Raw genomic sequence first — 18,120 nt, forward strand, 5'->3', positions numbered from 1 at the left:
AAGACTCACATTTTCCCCAAGCTGAGAAGAGGACTAGCTCCAGACAGGGAGGGCATTTCTCTCTGAGACTGCTTGTTGGATACATAAAACAGGTCTTAAATCCAAACCCGTTTTACAGTAAGTGAGGACGTTCTTCGGGGTTGCTTGAATGAGCAGTGGGAATTATTAAGACAAAGGCAGTCTGTCACTTTACTGATTTCTTCTGGGATATGAACAAATAAAACTGATAGTTGTTCCTCACTGAATGTTATTCATTTCACTTTCCATGCTTTGGTTTTTAAATGGCTGAATTTCTGATGCCTGTCAGACTGTGGAATATTAGGCTCATTTGTGGGCTGACTCCAGTGTTAAGGATGAACTCTCTTATGGTGATTGACTATAGGCTGTATGGTCCTTTAGATTGTCTGGTTATAGAGCAGTGATATGTAATTGAGAGAATTTTATTTGTATTCTTTTACTTTCCAAAATCTCTCTTAACTGTTGTCCATTCCAAAACCTTTAAAGTTTTGATCATATCCTCTCTTTATTCTAAAATCTCACCAAATTGTACAGTTTTATTACTTATAAAAACTCTCTATAAGTAAAAAATACATAATTTTAATTGAATATTTAATATTATTTTACTTAATAAAAGTATATGTGTGGACCTGAGTCCCTACATTTTAGGAAAAGTAATCCACATTGACTTTTAGTATTGTATTAATATTTTGTGTGTGCATAGTATTTGTAGTTAATACTATATTGGTAAATTATAATTGAGTATTATGAAATGTTAATTACTCTTACCTTACTAACTGAAACAAATTGTTATCAGTGAAACACATTTTCTTAGTGCTGACTTTGTCCCTCATTTTTGGAGTTGAATGATATTATTTTTTCCACCCTTACCAAAATTGATAGTATGTTTTATATTCACAGTAGCAAGTGCCCGTAAAGTGTCATAAAGTCCTCATTACCCACAAGCACAATATATAAATATTCATGAGAATTATAATGCATTTTCATGAAGAAAAACACTTAGGCAGAAAATAGATTCAGCAACCAAAGATGATTTTAATAAAATTTTCAAAAAGGATTTTATGTGACAAATATTTTATAGTTTTAGAGTCAAAGATCAAGAGTTTACAAACATGTGTGTACTTAAGAAGACATTAAAAAGCCACATTCAGCAGATTCATGATTTGTATAGCTTTGTTTTCTCTCTCTGGTAGTGTCACTGAGGTTATTATCTTCAGTTTTATAGAAGCCAAAGTTTATGTAACAACTTCATGATGTTTTATTTTAATAGTCTATTATGGAGTAACCATCCCTAGATTTAGCTGAAAGTTGTTGAATACATTTTGTTGTCTTGCCCCTTATAAGAATGTTTCCTAAATTTACGAAGTAGTGCTTGTCTTTTCATCTTGAAAAGACATGGTTTAATCTTTAAGATGTTTCTAATATTAGTGTTTTGTGAGCTGGGGAACTCCATGTTCTCTTTTATGCCTTTATTGTTTCTCAGTTTTTATCATTGAAGATTGAAAAAACATTATTTTAGCATGCCTTGAATTGCACACATTTCCCTCTTCCCCTCTTGAATCTTTGGGTACTTTTTCTACTACTGTGTTATGATGTAGAATAGTCTTTAAAGTCTCTAGTGTGATCTTTACATACCATTTCTGGGTTTGAACAGCTACCTTAGGACTCCTTTAGGTTTTGGGGGGTGATTTTGCCCCAAATATATGACCTTTCTCTTGCTCTTAATGTCTGCTGTCCTCCTTCCCCTGATCATCAGCATCATCTCTCTACATCAGTCTAGAAAAGCCTGGCATCATCTGTAAACCAGAAAATTTGCTAAATTGGACCAGACCCAGGAGTGGTCCTCAGAATCCTGTCTAACTACCCAGAGAAGCACCCACTACTTATTGTCAATGCATTTTTTTGTTTTGTTTTCGTGGAAACTGATGTCATGAAATCTCAACATACTTTTCATGCATAACACAATGTTAGGCATATACCAGGCATTCAGTAAGCCTTCATTTAACTGATTTGACCTGGAGCGAGGTGTTCCAGGTCCCAAATCTTGGTTACAATATTAACTGGCTGGGAGGCCCCAGACAAGGAATTTACACTTCCCGAACATTTATTGCCTCCCTTATACATTAAAGATAAACATAGCGCCTTCCTCCTATAATTGTGGTGATGATTAATAAAATGCTTAGCACACTCTCTGACATATATTAAGTGTTCAGTAAATATTCATTATTGATGTTAGAATTATTCTTCTTCTCCCTCCTCCTTAATTCTCTTTTGTGGACTGCTGTCCCTTTTTTCAGTACATTAGAAGTGAGTGTTGCTTAGGATTTGTCATAGACCCTCATGTTTCCTCAGTCACCCTGCTCTCCCTAGGCAATCACTTCCATTCCTGTTACTTCCCTGAAGTCTGTACAAGACTTTGCATTTCCTTCAGGTTTTTCAGAGTTAACACGTCTAAAACTAAACTCCTCAATGTCTCTCCCAAACTTCTCCTTTTCTGTTTTTCATTGAATGTCACCACCATGTATATGGCCAAGTCAGAAATTTGGCAAATCCTTGACACCTCCCTCCTTTTTACCCTCTACCCCCTTACTCAGTCAACTATTAAATCCTGTCTGTTCACTTCCTTATAGTGGGAGTAATCCTACTTTTCTCTGTCTCACTGTCACTTTTTTACAACAGTCCATAATCTTCTCTTCCCTTATAATTACATCAACCTAAATTATTTGTCTGGAGTCACCTCTTATCTCCTTCTAGTTCATTCTCCACACATCAGCCAGTTTCACATCTGAAAAGAAATGAAAATTTGATGACAAAAAATTCTTCAATGACACCCTTCTCCTAGGATGATGTTCTTGCTCCTGTTGTGAGCAATTAAAAAAACAGTCAAATATTTCATTATTACTAATGATATTAAAGTTACATAAGACACAGTAATGTTTGTGAGCTCACTGTTTTAATATATTTAAAAGATTGAACAATGTTCTTTTGTTAGGGGTTGTTCCTGAATAAGCTTTTGAACCATTCACTTAAAACTCTTTTGTCAAACTACAGAAAACTCTTTTGTCAAACTACAGAAAAGTGGTTACAGTATAGAAACTATTTCACTGACTCAGACTTAACTGAACTCATATAGTTTTCTTTTCCTGGAGAATTGAGTCAATAATATTGATTCATAATAGATATAATTTTACAGAGTTTTGTTTTATATTATGACAGAAAAAAATAAGCCTTAAATATTATGTCATTAGCAAGTCTCTAAAAATGATTGGATTAACAAATTTTGTTACTGTTTGCCTTTTTCATCTGGTCATCTCTGAACCTAAAGTTTTATTATCTTTTATATTTTCAGTACTTTTATTACGCTAATATTACATTCTCCTAAGTTAACTGAATAATTTTGGAAAATGTCATCAAATGTGATTTAAAACTGGTAAATTAGGAATTTTCAAAGTTGTTTATGTTGGCAGCATGCTCATTTGTGTTAATATTGTATAATGATATCAAAGAAACTCATAACTAGTTACCTCCCATTTATTGGACATTTTGAACACTGCTTGGTGCTAGGCACCATGTGGGGTGCCAGGACCACAACGATGAAAAAGAGATAGTACCTGATCTCACCTGCATGCTCTAAGATAGGCACCAAACATTACCATAAATTATGGACCATTTCTGCTTTCAGAACAAGAAATTTTTGTGGCCTCCTCATATGCTATTTGAGTCTAGAAACCCATTTCTTTCACCCTTTCCGTATGTGAACTGCATTAATTCGTTTATAGAGTAGTGGTAGTGGCTAGAAGTGTGAGCCCTGTGGTCGGAAACATCCAAGTGAAAATCCCAGCTCTATTAGTTAGTTACTAGCTGTAGTAGTCAACTATTGCTATGTAACAAACGACTCCATAATTCTATATCTTAAAAAAATAATTATTTTTTTAGTTTCTCATTTTTATGCAGATTAGCTGGAATTTGACTAATCTAAGCTGCATGACTCTGCTTCAAGCTGAGGCAGCTGGGGCTGATCTGTTACTCACTGCAGGTCTCTGAGTCAGCTGGGTGGCTCTGCTTCTCATTTGCCAATGCTGAGGCACAGGCCAACGGGACAGCAGTTTCTTAAAAGAAACACTTTCCATGGTAGAAGAGCAAGAGAACATCTGGGGATGAAGCTGAGATGTTGTCACTTCTAGTCCCATGCTATTTGCCAACGTAAATCACGTGATCAGGCCCCGTCAAGGGGTAGGAAAACATACTTAGTCCACGGGAGGGTAACAGTGGGGATGCAGAGAAGGTTAAAGAATTGGAGTTGATGATCTAATCTATCATAACAGTTGTGTATTTTTGGACAAGTTACTCAACCTTTCTAAGTGTCTGTTTCCTTATTTATAAAATAGAGGTAATGATTGAGCCAGAATCATAGATTTCATTATGAGGACTAAATAGAATAACATATGCACAGCTCTTAGCGTAAGTGTCTGAACACAGTAAGCAGACAGAAAATTTTAGCTATTGATGAGGGTTGAGTCCTAACACGAGGCTTACATTTATTGGATGACCCTAGAGACAGGACTTACAATCAAAGCTGTGATTCTTGGTCCACAATAGACCATAAACTCTGTAATGTGTCTCTGTCCTCTACTAAGAGTGTGAACATTAACATTATAAGGATCCAAATGTAAACCATCTGCTCTTGTTCTCCTTAGGTATGTTTAAAACAGAATACCAGGGCCAGTTACCCATTGTCACTTTTCCAACCAGTGGTATTGTGCAACCCAAGTCGTCAATGGTTATTAAAGTGGATTTCTGTGCAGACTGGCCCATAATTGTAAATGAAGTGGCAAAGTGAGTATATACTATGGTTCTTAATTCTAGTGTAGTGCTTAATACTTTCCTGTTTCACTTTTCATATATGCCTGTTGTATTTGAATGTATGTTAGCTTCTTCTTTCAGTCAGCATTCATTTATTGAGTATCTACTATTTGCCAAGCACTAGGGACTGAAAAATGGGAAGAACCAGAGAATGGCATATGGGTACACCTAACAGGAGCTCCTAGTTTGGATTTTGTTGGAGTCAGGGAGTGGATCAAGAAAGAGCTGCACTAAGGAGGTGATAGTTGAACCAAACACCTGTGGTTGAGTAGAAATTAGCCAGACAAAGAGCAGTGGTGTGATTTGGGCTGAGTGTGTGTGTGTATGTATGTGTGTCTGTGTGCAGGGGAGGTGGGTATTGGTGATGAGAGTGGGTTAAATGAGTGATTTCAGGCAGTGCAAGTAGAAGACTTGAATTCCTACAGGTTAATAGACAGTGTTACACATCAAGAGATCTGAGGCAAAGAGATGGAGGTGAGGAGTGATGAGAGATGAGACCAGAAAAACAGAATGGTGCAGGGTCCAGTTAAGGACCTCATGGGACAGCATTTTTTAATGCTATATGTCTCAGTTCATTAGCAGAATGTGCAATCACTATAATGGGTCACCACCAGTATTAAAACAATGAAATAGAAAACATCAGAATGCATCTCACATGGTAAGGGCAAGTGGCGTTTTGTAAAATTTGTTTCGTGTGTGTGTGTGTGTGTGTGTGTGTGTGTGTGTGTGTGTGTGTGTGTCCTGCATTGTAATGTAAAATGCATTTCTAACTGAAGGTCACAATTAAAAAAATGTTTGAGAAACAGTTGTGAGCCCTGATAGGAGCTTAGGTTCTATTGTAAAGGCTGTGGAATCTCAGGAAGGTTTTAAGATGGGAGTGTCTTGATTAGTTTGCTTTTTAGAAAGGTCATGTTGATAGCAGTGTACAAAATCGAGGAGTACAGATGTGGAGTGGATAGCCTGACTAGAAATTCTAATAGTAAAGCAGAAGAGAAATAATGAAGGCCTCATTTAAGGTACAAATTGGGAGTATGGAGGGAGAGAAGTGTGCAGATTGGAGATATGTTATGGAGGTAGATTTGACTACATTTAGTGACTGGTTATAGAAAGGGAAGGTAAGAGGAGGTTCAGGTCTGTGAGAGAAGATCTTGAGTTCTGTTTTGGAATGCTGGAATTGATTTGCTTTGCAGAATCCTGTGGAGCCTATTATATTTACTTATCTTGAGTCCCAGAAAAAAATTTGGTCTAGGTATATTGGTTTGAGAGTTGTCAGTTCATAAGTTGTAGATGAAGCATGAAATGTTGAAAATAACTTTGAGGAGGGTAGAGTATAAAAAAAGTAGGAGAGAAACAGCATTATTCATGGAATTTACAAAATATCCAAGTCTTAGAAGAATGAGAAGGCAGAGTCTAAATAAGTTAGAAGGAAAGCCATGAAAGTATGGTGTCAAGAAAGCTAAGGGAGGGGAGATGTGGAAAGAGATGGTATCAACTGTGCCCAATGTGACAGAGATACACAGAGATACAAAGTTAATGACTTTGGTGATGGCTGTGAATTGGTCAGTGATCTGTGGTATCTGACAGGGTGAGATTCAAAAGGATTGCATTTATGCCAGAGAGGGATAAATGCGGGATGGAGAGAAGTTGCAACAGTGAATTCAAATTAGTCTGGAAAGTGAAGTTTTATGAGGGAGGATATTCATTTCAGCAAAGAAGTGGAGTTTTGCTGAGATACTTTACTTTGTAGGGAATTAGGTTATTAGGATGGGGATGAAGTTGGCTGTTGGACTTGGGGGAATGGGATGAGTTAGAAAAGAATCTCAGAATTCTAGAACTACAGGTGACCATGTAAATCATTGGTGATATGGAAATATCAGTAAGTGATTTTTGGGGTCAATTCATGCAGTTGTTTTCCATCTTTGTTGTTTCCCAGAGACAATGAATTAGGTTGCACATATGCTATTCTACTTTGCAGATTCAGACAGACAGAAGGACATGACAGTCTCTGGCACATACGTGAAAGGAACTGCTCTTAGTCCTTTGAATTTTAATTATTATGTGATTTTATAAAATTTCTGTTTATATAAACATTTAGGAGAAAAATAAAATATATAGAATTCTAATTAAAATATGTATGTATAATTCATTATCTTGTAGAGTGAGTTTGCGAGATCGTCCAGACATATTCTTGAATGTCAAAGCTCATGTTGTTGAGCAGATTATTGAATTGTTAAACATGAGTAATGATAAAAAGTTGGAAGGCATAAGCTTTGGTCCTGTTTTCTTTGGAATGTCAAAGATTGAACATGCACTTCTATACAATAATAGCCCAGAACCTATAAATTGGGTAGCCATAATGCAAGATGATTCTGTTGGAGAAGAATTGGTAAGTAAGTAGTGCAACTTACTAATAACCAACAAGCTGTTTAATTTTTCTAAATATGTTTTAACATGAAGATAGATATGATTTCATTTCATGTGTCTCCAAGGGTGACCTAAAAAAGTTCAGTAAATTCAGCTGACATTGATAGTAATCTATATCTGTTCTTATTCATTTTTCAATAGTTCTTTTAATTTTATGAGGTGCCTTGATCAAATTTATGTATGTTACTGTTAAAACATACATATTCTCTATATCTAGACTCTGGAATTTCAATAATTATTTTATGACTTAATCTTAAAATATTTTATTTTGTGTTTTGCCTGAATATTCTTTTATTTCTGATTTTATATTACAGGGTACAAATATTCAACAAAGAACAGATGTTGCTTTAAATAATCTAACCTACTTAAGGAAAATAAAGAACATAGATATTACCACATTTATCTCCTATGTTCCTAATGAAGGGAGGTTACAGCCTTATCAAAAGATTGTAATTACATTTTGTTTCAGCCCAAAGTAAGCACAAATTAATACCAATATGATGTTACTTATTAATGGAAAGTATATTAACCATACATTCATCAGATTGATTTTAATAGTAAAACTTGGTGGGCTTCCCTGGTGGTGCAGTGGTTGAGAATCTGCCCGCCAATACAGGGGACACGGGTTAGAGCCCTGGTCCAGGAAGATCCCACATGCCACGTAGCAGCGAGGCCGCCACAGCTGCTGAGCCTGCGAGCCACAACTACTGAGCCCGTGTGCCACAACTGCTGAAGCCTGCGTGCCTAGAGCCCGTGCTGTGCAACAGGAGAGGCCACCGCAATGCGAAGCCCACGCACCACAATGAAGAGTAGCACCTGCTCGCTGCAACCAGAGAAAGCCCGTGCACAGCAACGAAGACCCAACACAGCCAAAAATAGATAAATAAAATAAATAAATTTAATAAAAAAAAAAAAAACTTGGCAGAAGGCACAAATTGGGTTTTTCTTATTATGGTTCTAAATATTTCTAACATGGTTAATATTATTTCCAATATTTAAAAATGTTTCTAAATACTTCATTTTAAATTAAAAATCTCTCCAGACCTTGTGGAAATGAGGTGATGGAAGTTTTGGGTTGCTTTGGATTTTGGCTGCAAACCAATCTGTTCAACCAAGACCTTGTTGTCCCTGCAGAAATAGTCAGGTGATGGCCAGGGGCATGCAGTATGTTCTAGATGCCTCCAGAGAGGATGCAGTGCTCCTGCCAGGGCCAAATGCTTACTGAGTATCAGGAATATTAAGCCTATAGCAGCTGCTGGGATCAATCACACTTGCTTGCTGAAACTCATACAGACGTTTAGGACTTTTGCCAATGTATATTTTTCCCTGTACTTGGTTTGATTATTTAGTTTGAAAATATATTTGGCAATGCTGTTTTAAATATATAGTAGCAATTTCAGCTACACTTGAGAGGTTGCAGTGTGTGACAATAACCGATCCAATTGTCAGTATGCTTACCCTTGTTTGTAAGAAGGCAATGTTTAATGTACTTTTCTCTGTGGCAGCAGGGTCACTTGGTGATACCAACTGTCCGATGAAGACTGAGTTGTGGTTTAATTTAAGGAGGGTAGTAAATCAAGTAATTGTTCTATTTGTACAACCTATAATTGCCTTGTTAATCATCTCTTCATGCAGGAAACTTCTTTGGTGAATCTGTAAGAGTCTGTTTAAGACACAATCTTTGAAATTCTAAATATTCTTTTCATGGCAACATGTTCATTTTATTTGAGAGTCTAGCATGAACACACAGGAATAAATATGATTTGTAGTCTTAGTTAAAGATGTTCTCACTATGCTATTTTGTTTCCTATGTAATATTTCACATCAGCCTTTTGTGTGTATGTTTGAGTATCCGCTGCTAAAAAGCTGAGCTCTAGGTAAGGCAAGTAAAGATTGCTAGTGCACAAGCCTGTGATGTAACCCATCTCTGTCTTTGGTCCTACTTCCCTTCTTCTCATCTTTCCTTTGCTTTTCTCCTCTGCCAAGGTTTGGCTGTTACCAAATCTTATTCTCCAAATTACTTGTTCTCCTCTAACAAGAATGTGGCTAGCAATATGTGCCTAGTCCATGGGAGGAGACAGGTACATACGAGAGGTTTGCAGTTTCACCCTGGTGTAAGAAGGACTATTGTAGAGAATTGAACAGAGACCTTAGCTAGCAATGAAGTTTGCCTGGAAAGAAAATCCTTTACATAGAAAGTGGCATTGGAGGCAAGACCTTGACAACTTAGTATATTTAAATTCCTCTTATCTTACAAATAACATCATGAAGTCATTTTTTGGATCTTCACATAATATGAGTATGGTCTTCTTTTTGGCAAGTCTCAATGTCTTGTGCAGTAATTTTGGAAAATGGATCACAGTCACCTTTTTATTCCTGAATTTCGTCTGTTTGCATAGATTTAAGTATTGGGTTGAAATTCCCTTTTGAGAGATAATAAAGTTATCATCTTTGCTTTAGAAATAACTGTGATTTTTTACAGGCTAATCATTAATGGTCAAAAGGATGATCCTTCACACAGGCAAGACTATGCTCTCTTTTTGAGATTTGAGTCTGTAGGAAGTAAAGATGGATTTTTGAGAGATGATAACAATAAAACCATCAAAAGTAAGTACGAAATGAACATTATCATCAAATGTATAGCTGTTTAAATTGTTTAAAAGTTTGGACAGCAATATTTGTAGAGGCAGTTTAATAAAAATGTATAATTCTGGACTACAATAAAAATGCAAACATTTGAGAGACCTTAACATGTCTTCTGTGGCACATTGAGAAAAGTCAGCCTCAGCATCATTTACATGATAATTTTCCAAGTTAGAATTTAGATGACTTTATTGTTTTATTTTATTATTTTTTTAAAAAATTATTTATTTATTTAGTTAGTTAGTCTTGGCTGCATTGGGTCTTGGTTGCTGCGTGCGGGCTTTCTCTAGTTGCAGCGAGCGGGGGCTACTCTTCGTTGCTGTGCGTGGGCTTCTCATTGCGGTGGCTTCTCTTGTTGTGGAGCATGGGCTCTAGGTGCAGGGGCTTCAGTAGCTGTGGCACATGGGCTCAATAGTTGTGGCTCGCAGGCTCTAGAGTGCAGGCTCAGTAGTTGTGACGCATGGGCTTAGTTGCTCTGCGACTTATGGGATCTTCCTGGACCAGGGCTCGAACCTGTGTCCCCTGCATTGGCAGGCAGATTCTTAACCACTGCGCCACCAGGGAAGTCCCAACTTTATTATTTTAAAATAACATTAGATAAACATGATGATGTAGAGTTAAGGGAATAAAAAAAGAAAACACACAAAAAAAACCCTGCCTTCTTTTCTTTGTAAGCCTAGGTTATCTCTTAGAGATTAATATGGGAACAAATGACCTATTTCATCTTTACCAAACCTTTTGCTCTGTTAGAAACTATATAAAGAGACAGTCACTTTATTTACTAGTCACCCTATTTACTAGAGCTCTAGTAAATAGAGCGTAATATCCTGCTATAGGATATTGATAAGTGCATGTGCTTTGCAGGCCACACGTAAAGATGCAAGACACTTTTTACATTTTTGGGTAACGTTGGATGCGTTGCAGTGAGAAAAATGGAATTGGACTTCAGTTTAGCAAGAAAGATCAAAGAGAAAAATAATAGGCAGATGACAGATGAAATCCAGAAAGATGAGCCATGGCAAGTCAAGAGTCTAGAAGATTTACATGTTGGTACAAGTGATGTCATTGAGCAGAGTTGAACTGTGTTCCTAGGGCAGAAATTGATTGCTCTGTTACTATTTATGCCGCGGTTCGTGATATGGAGCTCTGTCTGCTGATCATAGACAGAACATTTATTCTAGGCTTGCAAGTTAATCTAGTTTTCAATGGCTAGAGATACAGATGCTAGGTTTTCCTTAGAGTCTAGGATTGGCTAGTAAGACCAAGAGTGAAGAAATATAAACTCTGTTTATGGGATTATAGTTACATTGCTTTCTCTGCAAAACAGTTCTTTCACTTAATTAGAGCTCACAATTCATAGGTACTAGCTTCTTTCTAGTATCTCCTAAACTTCATATTTATGTTATTGCTCAGCTTATATTCCATCATCCATTATTTTAATCACCTTTTCCCTAGTATATGTAAATCTCTTGGCTCAACTCCCATTTTGGCTGAGTGGAAAACCTCTAATCTGATTAAATTCAACTCTTAGCCTACTCTAGCGCTGCACCTGGGAAGCTAATTGCGCTGGCGACAAACACAAAACCAGGCTGTGAGGTTTCACTTTATAACCACTAATCCCAACTGAGTCCTGGTGTTTGCCATTCCTGCTGTGTTCCTGCATGCATTCACTTTCTTTCGATTTGAGATTAGTGTCACACAGCTTCTCTTCTCCCCTCAAAACTCCAGTCCTTCCTCCTTCATCTTCACTCTAAGGTTACAAATATATTAAGTGACCTATTAAGACATTTCCACTTGGATGTCTACTAGACATCTCAAACTTAACATGTCCAAAAAAAGAACTATTGGTTTCCCTGTAACCTATCCCTCCTGAAGTCTTTCCTGTCTCAAGAAATGAAAATTCCATCACTTCAGTTGCTTATGCCAAAAACCTTAGCATTATCATTTATCGTGTTCAATCTCCTATTCTACATGCAATCCGTCAGCAAATTTTGTTAACTGTACCCTCAAAAGTGTATGTTAAGTCTGATCATTTCTCACCATTCTTCTACTGCTCCTCCCGCAGCCATACTTCGTTCCTGGGGGTTTTTTTTTGAGCATGCCAAGCCATTCCTAACTTAGAGTCTCTGTACTTGCTGTTTTCTCTGTTTAGAATACACTTTTTTTCTGGATTTTTCACATGATTTTCTTCCGGAGTCCCTTATATCTTTGCTCACACGTCTCCCTATCGGAGAGGTCTTTTGGGACTTCCCCATATAAATGAGCAGCCCCAAAACATTGTACGCTGTCTTACTCTACCTTATCTATTTATTTTATTGTCAGTGTCACCTCACTAGAATGTAAAACCCATGAGAGGAAGGACATTGTCTATTTTATTCACTGTTGTACCCCCAAGGCCTAGAAAAATCCCTGGCACAAAGAAGGCCCTGGCACTCAATAACTTTGCTGAAGGAAAGATTGAATGAGCTACCCATGTCTCATCAAGTCTTTCAGATGACACTATTTGGACTGAGCAAATATATTCTGGAGTCCCAAAACACTTTTAATGTTAAAAAGCTATTATTGCTTTTACAGGTGATCGATTTCAGAAAGTGGAATTAGCCCTGACAGGCTCAGGACTTCCTGTCTTATTACAGTTTGATCCGGGAAGGGTCCTTAATTTTGCACCTTGTTTCATGGGTGGACGTTCAGAGATTCAGTGTATTATGCAAAATCGATCCAAATCACGTCCTGTGATGTACCGCTTTAAAAAAACTGCACATTTTAAAGTTGATCCTCAAAAGGGCAAGATTGATGAAGGATGTATGCAGGTAAGATAATCATTCTGTGCTTTCACATGCTTTAAATATTTTAAGGTTGGCTAAAAAGCCATGCAGAGGATTAAAAGCTACGTTTGTTGTACCAGTGTTTATAAATTTTATCTCTTTTGTGACCTAGTTATGAATACTTTTGTATTGGTACCTATACAATACCCATAATTATTTGTTAAGTGCCTTTCATATGCCAGGAAAAGCACTTGACACTGTAGGGAATGTAAAGTACAAAACATAGTTACTGCTTCTAAGAATTTTTTTTTTTTTCTGAGAGAATATTTATTTACCTATGTGCCCAGGAGTTTGGCCCCTAAACTTAAATATCCAGCATGGAGCTTTGGCCCTCCCACACGAGGGTGGATGCAGGAATGGGTCCTGGAGCCCTTGTCTAGGGCAGTAGAACCCAGGAACCAGAGATGGGATGCACCTGAGCCAGCGGCTGCTGATAGCAGCAAAAGGTGAAAAGGTGGTGGGAACCAGGAACTCATCCCAACCGGAGAGCTGCCGAAGGTTGGTCAAGCTTGGGTGCACACATGTGGGAGAATTGGAAGTCCAGTGCCATGTGCAAAGGCTGGAACCCAGGTGTCCGCCCCAGTGCCAGCTAACTCAAGACAGGAGAGAGGGGGTGGTGGCAGTTTTGCCATCAAGAGGCCCAGGTCTTAACACTCCTGTGAGGTGAGGTGGTAGGGGGGAAAGCGGGCACTATAGTCTGAGTACTTGCTTACTTGCTGAGGGATGCATCCCCCAAGGCCAGCTCTTCAGAGGCTGGTGTGGAAGGCGCCCTGCAACCACTGGTCATGGGCATAGTGCGTCTGGGGCACAGTGAAGGGTGGCGGGTTGAGGGGCAGGCTGGTATCAGGAGGCTCGTCGTCATTAGGGCCAGTGTCGGGTGGGTAGGAGCTGAGTGTAGGGAGGGCCAGTCTTGTCACAGGTGCTTTCAATAGTTCAGGATTGACTCGTACAGCGCCCCCAGCTGGCACAGCAGGGACGCGTCCGCCCACCGCCGCCTAGGGCAGCGCGGCAGGCGGGGTCAAGGTGGGCGGCGTACAGGGGCTGGTCCCGGACGCCGGAGGCTTGGGCCCGCTGGTTGCGGCTGCGGCTGCGGCTGCGTGGGCTGTGGATGCGCCCCAGCTGCGGCCACGAGCCCCGCGCGGTGAGCAAACCTATGAGGCCGCGCGGTAGCGGCGGGAGCCTGGCCCGGACGCAGCTCGCGCCGACCGGCGCCTCGGCCAGGAGCAGCCCGTCATGGCCCGGCGGATGAACTTCTATGCCGCCTCCTTCCCTCCAGTGCTCCGCCAGGTAAGAATTTTTTAATGCATTAAGGAAGCGTAAGACATACAAACAGGTAGGGTTCAAGAATGCAAGGTATCTTAAAACAAATCTGTAACAAGGTGATATAGAAACTCCAGCCAGGTAGAAAGGTCTTCCATTATAGTAACATATGAGCCAGACCTTGAAGGTTCAGTAGAATTTTCTAATTGGAAACAGATGATACTTAATTGACCGAGGCCTTGTACTGCTGGTGCAGAGCAGAAAAGTTGACTGACGAAGCACACCTGTGAGCACCAGGACAGCTTGTGGATGTCAGAGTCTGCTTTGCTCTTTCTCACTACTCAGACAGCTCTTTCCCAGATCCTCTAAACCAGGGGTTGGCGGACTATGGTCCACAGGCGGCCTGCCGCCTGTTTCTTTTTTTGTTGTTGTTGTTTGTTTGTTTGTTTTAAGTAAACTGCTATTGGAACGTAGCCCCTCTTATTTGTTGCCTATTGTCTATAGATGCTTTAATGCTACAAGGGCAGAGTTGAATAGTTGTGAGAGTTGTATGGTTTCATAAAGCCTAAAATATTTACTGTCTGGTAATTAACAGAAAAAGTTTGCTGAGCCTTGCTCTAAACAGTAGCAAACATGAGTGCCTTCAGTTTCACCTCAGGTTCTTATGTTATCATCTTTCCTCCAATGCATAGTGATATGGTTCATAAAATTATTGATGGAAGCTTTCTCCCAGTTGCAGTTAAGAACTGTTGTATACATGTTTAAATGCATGCAGTTCATATGTATAACTCTTCCTGCTTCATTAGAATGACACTCGTCCCACAGTTTTAATAGAGCTAATTAGTCTTCACAGAATAACAAGTGTTAACCACTTTATGCAAAACGCTTTCTTTTTAATGGTTTCTTAGACTTTAGTCTAAGTCTCTTAGTCCTACCAGCATAATTCATTTTCTCCAGTAACCTGCATATCTTTCAAAACATAGCTGATTTTCTCTGATCAGAGAAACTGACAAGGATCACAGGAATCTGGTCAATTTCTCTTAGCAGTCAGCTCCAAGTGTTAAAGACTTTAAAAGACACGATTACCAATTTCCTACAGAAGCTCTTCACACCACGATAAGAGAGTGGAGGTGGAAGTTGAGAAAGAAAGTGGTGAGAGGAGCAAAATGAGTGAAAGACTGAAAATAGCAGTGCTACAGAAAAGATGGGAAATAATAGCACAAAGGAAACAAAGGCTAAGGTGAATTTATAATGTGGAAGGATATGTCCTACATCCTTTGTGTTGCTTTACTTTTGCTAGCTAAAATGTTTCAGAACCTGTTGTGGCATCCAACCTCAATTTGATTAGCATTATCTTAAGAAAGGGCTAAGTACCCAGGAAACGAGAAAATTTACAGCATGAAATATATAGTGGAAAATGATAGCAATAGGATGTTTTTTAATATATGGTAGGCATAAAATTAGTAACAGTAGATTAGGGATGGGCTGTTCCTAGTGGTTATGTTGAGAAAATGTGTAGGATGGCCAACAATTTAAGTGGACATGATATGAAAAGGTTAATTCAGTTTGAGTGTAGAGGGGGAGTCTGAGTGTTTAGAGAAGATACATGGGTGACAGCTGATAAATATGTGGCTGAGCAGATAATGAATCACTGTTGAGAAAGGAACATTTAAAGAGGGTATAATAAAGGGTCTTTCCTTTCATTATTAAATGAAAATTGTTCTATTCACAAAGGTTTTTAATTTCTGTAATGCAAGACAGACCTGAAGTATATTTGCCACTTAAATTTAGGTCAGCATATAATCTTCTGGGCATAAAAAGAAATATATACTTTTGTGCATCTCTGAAACCAATTTGGGAATTTCACATTGAGAGGGGCTCCTGGGAACACCATATGCTATATAAAATTTTCAAACTCAAAAAAGAACCCCATAAGGGACTTCCCTGGTGGTCCAGTGGTTAAGAGTCTGTGCTTCCACTGCAGGGGACATGGGTTCAATCCCTGGTCGGGGAACTAAAATATCCTGCATGCTGTGTGGCTTGGCCCAAAAAACCCCAAAATACCAAAAAACCAAAAAAAAAAAAAACCCCATAGCTGATAGTTAATTTCTTAACATAATTTTTAGCCCTCTACATTTCTGGATTTCTTGAGCACTTGTAAGTTCCAAATTACTAAAAAGTGAATGTAGGGAATGTGGGGGACACTGGAGAACTATGACTTCCACAGGCTGGTCAAATAGCCTTTGAGTATTTGGAAGTGTGGTAAGATTATTCTTTTCTTTTAATACCAGCTTTATTGGAGCATAATTCACACACCATAAAATTTACACATTTAAAGTATACAATTCAGTGGTAATTAGTATATTCACAGAATTGTGTGGCTATCAGCACGAATTCCACAACATTCTCATCACTCCAAAAAGAAACACAATGTCCATTAGTGGTCACTCCGCTTGCTCCCCATTTCTTAGCCCCTGGTAACCACTAATCTATTTTCTATCCCTCTAAATTCCCCTGTTCTTGACATGGCATATAAATACAATCATATAATATGTGGACTTTGGTTTCTTTGATTTAGCATAATATCTTCAATATTCGTTAATGTTGAAATAGGTATCATTACCTCATTCCTTTTTATGGCCAAATTATATTCCATGGTATGGATATACTACCTTTTGTTTATCCATTCATCAGTTGATGGCCATTTGCATTTGTTCCACCTTTTGGCTGTTGTGAAGAATGCTGCTATAAACATTCATATAGAAGTTTTTGTATGGGTAAGTTTCCTTATGTATGTATGTATGTAGTTTTTACTATAGAAGAAGTTACGTAATAAAACAAAAGGAAACGTTAGAACTTCTAATACAGATCAAGGTGCTCTGAAGGGATGTGGCAGTAAATATATAGATTATAATTGCCCCACACTTCCCCAGTCTTATCCTCAACATTTTTTTTTTTTTGTCCTCAGCTTTATTGAGGTATAATTGACAAATAGGAATTGTATATATTTAAGGTGTACAACTGTTTGGATATATGTGTACATTGTGTAATCATCACCACAATCAAGCTAACTAACATATTCATCACCTCACATTGTTACAGTTTGTTTTTAACCTCTTACCAAATTGCAGGTATACAATATAGTATTGTTAACTATAGTCATCATGCTCTACATTAGATCTGCAAAATTTACTCATCTATTTTTTTTTTTCTTTTTTTTTTTTTCCGGTACGCGGGCCTCTCACTGTTGTGGCCTCTCCCGTTGCGGAGCACAGGCTCCGGACACACAGGCCCAGCGGCCCTGGCTCACCGGCCCAGCCGCTCTGCGGCATGTGGGATCTTCCCGGACCGGGGAATGAACCCGTGTCCCCTGTATCAGCAGGCGGACTCTCAACCACTGCGCCACCAGGGAAGGCCTACTCATCTTGAGTAACTGAAACTTTGTACTCTTTTGACCAACATCTCCCAATTTCCACCCCCTCCCTGCGCCGGCAGCCACCATTCTACTCTCTCCTTCCATGAGTTTGACTATTTTAGATTCCATGTATATGCCACATATAAAATTCATGTACTATTTGTCTTTCTGTGTCTGGCTTGTTTCACTGAGCATAATATCCTCCAGGTTCATCCATGTTGTCACAAATGGCAGGATTTCCTTCTTTTTTAAGGCAGAATATTCCATTGTGTGTGTACTATATTATTTGTATTCATTAATTGGTGAACATTGAGATTGTTTTTGACTCTTGGCTATGGCAAATAATGCTGCAATGAACATGAGAATGCAGATAACATCTTGGAGATACTGATTTCATTTCCTGTGGTTATATACTCAAAAGGGGGATTGCTGGATCATAAGGTAGTTCTATTTCTAATCTTTTGAGGAGCCTTCATACTATTTTCCCTAATTGCTGTATCAGTTTACATTCCCAATAACAGAAAATAAGAGGTTCCCTTTTCTCCATAATCTCACCAACCTTTGTTATCTTACTTTTTCGATAAATGACCATTTCAACAGGTGTGAAGTAATAGCTCATTGAGGTTTTGATTTGCATTTCCCTGATGCTTAGTAATCTTGAGCACCTTTTCA

The 18,120-nt window shown here is 38.6% G+C and overlaps 1 protein-coding gene across 1 annotated transcript in view; it reads left to right on the forward strand.

Annotated features, from left to right (window-relative positions):
- The window catches only part of CFAP47 (cilia and flagella associated protein 47), a 541,109-nt gene that overhangs the window by 27,165 nt on the left and 495,824 nt on the right, over window positions 1-18,120 (forward strand). The window contains 5 exon segments of the mRNA XM_049704952.1: window positions 4,716-4,854; window positions 7,039-7,267; window positions 7,620-7,780; window positions 9,788-9,912; window positions 12,523-12,758. Coding sequence (XP_049560909.1) covers window positions 4,716-4,854; window positions 7,039-7,267; window positions 7,620-7,780; window positions 9,788-9,912; window positions 12,523-12,758 — 890 coding nt within the window.

The sequence above is a fragment of the Orcinus orca genome, chromosome X (genome assembly GCF_937001465.1).
Source record: "Orcinus orca chromosome X, mOrcOrc1.1, whole genome shotgun sequence".
NCBI classification, from domain to species: Eukaryota; Metazoa; Chordata; class Mammalia; order Artiodactyla; family Delphinidae; genus Orcinus; species Orcinus orca.